This window comes from Geospiza fortis, unplaced genomic scaffold (genome assembly GCF_000277835.1).
Source record: "Geospiza fortis unplaced genomic scaffold, GeoFor_1.0 scaffold55, whole genome shotgun sequence".
NCBI lineage: Eukaryota > Metazoa > Chordata > Aves > Passeriformes > Thraupidae > Geospiza > Geospiza fortis.
Genome location: NW_005054308.1, coordinates 7174751 through 7179716, shown reverse-complemented (window position 1 = coordinate 7179716; position 4966 = coordinate 7174751). Strand labels below are relative to the sequence as shown.

The window sequence follows — 4966 nt, the reverse complement described above, 5'->3', positions numbered from 1 at the left end:
CAGCAGGGAGGACCAGCCCTCATTGTGGAATGGGATTATCACACTGGTGTTGGGCAGCTTCTCCAGGTACAGCTTGTTCTTGCAGCTGGACACACACAGAGCAAGTCAAAAGGTGCTGCCAGAACCCACCAGGCACACCAAAACACACCCAAAACACACCAGCGCTTCCGTATTAATTACCAGCAAGCAACTTAATAAAATAGATTTAGTGAACTTCTTTACTCCTCAAAATGATGCAGAGTGCATTAATTCTCTTGATTTTGAAAAAGGGGTAATAAACTCTTGTGGAATGGGATTATCACACTGGTGTTGGGCAGCTTCTCCAGGTACAGCTTGTTCTTGCAGCTGGACACACACAGAGCAAGTCAAAAGGTGCTGCCAGAACCCACCAGGCACACCAAAACACACCAGCACTTCCATATTAATTACCAGCAAGGAACTTAGTAAAGTAAAATAAACTTAGTAAACTTCTTTACTCCTCAAAATAACGCAGAGTGCATTAATTTTCCTGATTTTGAAATAGGGGTAACAAACTCTTGCCTTGTAGGGTTGGTTGGTTTCAAGGCAGTTTCATAAATAAAATTCCGCAGTATGAAGTGCAGTGTTTACTTTCCTGCAGGCGTGGCCATAAGTGCACTTTACACCTGGTTAAACAGGTAACCTCTAAGGCCACACAGTGACCCACTGTAGTTAAAAACCACTCAGTAGCTCTTCAGTAGGGGCCAAAAATCTATTCCATCCCTGGAGCCCCCTGTGCCCAGAACACACCAGTGTGTGCTGTGGGAATGGAGGCGTGTGGGGATACCATGAACAAGCTGCCCTGTGCCCAGGAGCAGGACAGGCAGGTCCCACTCTGCTCCCTGTCCCTTGCACAGCCCCCAGGCTGCTGTGCCCTGCCCTGGAGGCTGTCACTGTGCACATTTCCATGCACACAGGCAGCAATTCCCTGCCCTGGCCCCCGGAAGGACAGACAGGGATGAGAGCAGCTCTGGCAGCAGCAGCTTTATCCTGGTACCTTTCCCAGGGCACTGAGAAGGATGTACCTATGTTATACAAGCTCAATACATCTGTGCCTACAGGAAGTTACTCTGGTGCCTGTGTGAGAGGACAGTAACTTATTCTGGGTGTAATGAATTGTCCTGGGGTGCTGCCAAGAGCCTGCAGGCTGTGGCTGCAATGCACAGATGCAAGATGCAAACTGAAGCTGCAGGGACTGCTTTCATCCAGCCCTTGGCATTGCCACCTTAACCTTCTTCCAACAGCTACTAGCAACAGTTCTGTTCCAATACGAACCAAGAGCCCTTGAATTGTTTCTAACTCTTCTTACACTGGAATCCTCATTTTCTGGCTAACTTAAACAAGTGGAAAACTTTAGCTATTAAGTGTAACCATTAAGCATGGAGAGAAATTGCTTCCCTCCAGCTACTGTATCTACAATTGCTTTACAAGACCTGCAAAATTAGTATTTAATTTTAAAAACCCTAGAGGAGCCTAAAGGAACTGTTATCAGGGGAGGACATGACTGTTGAAACAAACAATTGTATGTGTGCACCAGGCAGATCCAGCACATGCTGTGCCCCAGCTCCCTGAGTCCCACAATTAGCAGAAAGCAGACACACTGTTTGGTATATTAAAGTCCACACAAACCATCTCACACATCAGCTGCTTCTCTGCCCTTCCCCAGCCAGGACAGCTGTTGGGGAGAAGCCCAGCTATGGCCCCAAAGCTCAGGGCAAGGCAGATGATGCATTTTCCCCAGCACACCTTCTGCTCACACTCCTCACTGCATGTAAGGGGCTCTAAACCACAGCCCCCTTCTTTCTGCAATACTCTTTATGGACTTGTACCTTTATGGCTAGGTCTCAGCCTAACTTTGCTATAAACTGCCCTCCTCAGCCTCTCCAGTAACACAAACCATACCATTTCATGTACTTCTTTTTTAATGGGCACAGAGAATGCACAGCAGATCCTTCCAGTCCTGAATTCCTTCTCTGCACATCCCCACCATGGGTAACCCAGCTCAGCTAATCCCAGCACCATTAGGCACATGCTGTTCATCCACTCCTCAAGGCCCCCACAATTACAGTTTGCTGTGCTGGGGGAAAGGATTTGTCAAGCAAATCACTGCAGCAGCACCATTAATCACATGCAAAGTCGTTGGTGTCCCTTCACTTCACTTATTAATTTTATCTGGGGCTGGAGTTAGAAGTTTCACATTTTACAAAAGTTTAAATAGCAGAATTAGCAACACTGAGTTGGCAATTTCAGGAAACACTGGAGCATGTGAGGCAACACATTAAACCCTCAGATAACAAAATACTGGCATTATCTGATGTTTAAGTTCCCAGAGCCCAAGGCAGACCCTGTAAATGGAGGTCAGGTAGAATTTAGATTAGTAAACTCAAAATGTGTTTCCTAGAACTTGAGCATGGGCTGATCCACAAACATCTTCAGTTACCTGATTTATCTCCATGTTTAAACATTTCAGCTGAATGCCTAAAATATTTATGGAGCTACACTCACTACCTTTTTTATGCGTTTATATTGAGAAAAAGTGTCAAGCCAGTGTATTTGATTAGTTTGCTGTGACAGCTGAAGAGGTATTATTTCAATTGTGCAGTTAACAAATTATAAAACCTGACTTCTGGAACTTGTATCTTGTGAATAAAGTAGATGTTGAATGCAGATTTACTAAGTTGTGATAAACACAGCTTTACACAAAACAATCTTAGATTCAGATGTCTAACAATGCTTTCAGATTACAAATCTCACAAACAGAATTTAAAAACCTCTCAGCTTTGTATAAACAAGGGCTAAACCATAACTGATGCACTTTTGCAAGAGAAAAAAACTTCTGGCTTGACCAAAATCCAGTTCAACACCATCCTATACAGCATAATGTCCAAAACCAGATGAACTCTAAAGTCAATATTCAACTGGAACTTGTTTCTACTTGTAAACCCTGATGAGGCTGCTTTTATGAGGAAGATGTCCACAAAAATAATCCATAAACCTGGTAAAACTCTTCATACATAGCTGAGTGAAGCTGCTCACATCTTTTTCTGCTCCTGAGCATTCCACAGTCATTTCCAGCTAGTGGCCAACATAAGTGGAACCTCAGGGTTACATTAAAGATTTCTTATGAGCAGGGTTGCAAGTTTGTGGTAATTTTAAGTCTTTTGAAATCAAAAAACGATTTTTTCGCCCACATTTGATCTCTTCTATTTCCCACTGAAATTACTGTACACTGTCCTTTATTAAGGAAATACCAGGACCCAGCTGTGCAAAGACTGGATTTTATGAACAAAGGTACAAGAGTCCATCATAAAAAAGAACACATTCCTGTAGAGGTGGTAATTTAGGGCTTGCAAAGCTTCACTCCTAGAAATGCAAACTGTATACTCACTTTGGATGCCTGATGTCTGGAAGGGAACGATTCAGAGAAATTTTATCACTCACAAAGATATTAAAGCCATTTTCCCTGTATGCCTGGTCCACTCGCTCTGCATCAGTCATTGGGTAAGGTTTTCCCTGTTCTCCATTTCCTGTGGATAGACAGAAAGTAAATACAGATCATTGCTGCTAATTAGTGCTTAACGGGCCAGAAACCAATCCATACAGCAGAAAAAAGAGCATCTTAAGAGTTCTTTGAACATTACTTTATGAGTTTTGTGCTCTGTGTCATTTAGCACCAGGTCAACCATGTCAATTTAACAATTTTATCTGATAAGCAGTTTTGCTAGAAACCACTCAGCTGTGCAAATCCAAGGTAAAAATCTTCCTCCTAACACCAGAAACAGATGAAGGGGTTTTGGCAACGCTGTGGAAGATCCCCAGAATGCCTTTTGTTTCACAGTGGGAAGAATCCATGTGGTTTGAGTATCTCAGCACTGTTGGAATTCTCAGCACAGATGGATTTATGCTCTTGCACGGAGGGGCAGAGCCCTTGCAAACACATCAGTGTAAAGCTGTGACATTGAAAATGGGCCTTATTTGTAATGCAAGACAAACCCCAGAATTATGGAATGGACTTGCATGACTGTTACAGTCCAGAACATTTTCCTTATTCTTCCTTTCTGGATTTCCCCTTTTTTTGGGAGAGGTACATGCACACTTTTTTGAGGGAGGGGAGTAAGTTTTTTTAAAAATCAATTCTCCACCTGTCGTAAAACCACCAAGATTTAAGTGATACATTCACACCTCAAAACAGTTATTGTGGAGTCGAGGAAAAAGGAATTTAACTGGGATTAACACAGTTAAAAGATTAACAGATGAATTGGCTTTAATGCTGCATCATGTCAAGAACATCACCTTGACCCTAAAGTTGAACATGTTGTTCTACACTCAGCCTACCAAATAAAATCGAAGTTACAATCTGTATTAAAACATTTTTATAGCAATCTTACATACCTACACGCTCTGAGTCCCTCCTTATGGCTTCTTTGTTGTGCCAGTCCTTTTTCCTTTGTCCATCAGCAAAGTAAGGGTCTTTTTTTTGCCTCACATATGGCGCCTTTTAAACAAAAAATTGGATATATAATAAATACACAACAAATGAAACCTTTCCACAGCAGCCTCCCCTTCCTGTAAGAGGAAATTAAACATCTCCCTTAAGGTAAGATCATCACAGGCAAGTGGCTTTTAGCCTGAAAGCGGTGAAGGGAAGAAGTGAGTTTTGCTTGTCTCAGAACTTTATCTGTCTGTTAAGTGATATTTTTCCAGGCACCATCACATATGCAGAACATTGTTTCTTAATCAGAGAATCTATTAAAAACTCCCATTTTCATTTTGAAAACCTCCAATACATCTTACAGCCTTTTTGTTAATTAAATAGGATGTATTGGGAGACCTACTGCAGGATCATTATTAATGAGACACTTCCACACCTGAATAAAATCAAAATAAGATTTAAAAGGTCATTTATTAAGACTCTTGCTGCTGAACCCAATTAGAGATTCTATTTCAT

General features: G+C 42.0%; 1 protein-coding gene across 1 annotated transcript in view; it reads right to left on the bottom strand.

Moving 5' to 3' along the window:
- GALNT10 (polypeptide N-acetylgalactosaminyltransferase 10) overlaps positions 1-4530 on the bottom strand; it is a 39236-nt gene extending 34706 nt beyond the window's left edge. The window contains 3 exon segments of the mRNA XM_031055277.1: positions 3-85; positions 3407-3545; positions 4411-4530. Of these exon segments, the coding sequence (XP_030911137.1) occupies positions 3-85; positions 3407-3516 (193 nt within the window). The 5' untranslated portion in view covers positions 3517-3545; positions 4411-4530.
- Between the last annotated feature and the right edge of the window lie 436 nt (positions 4531-4966).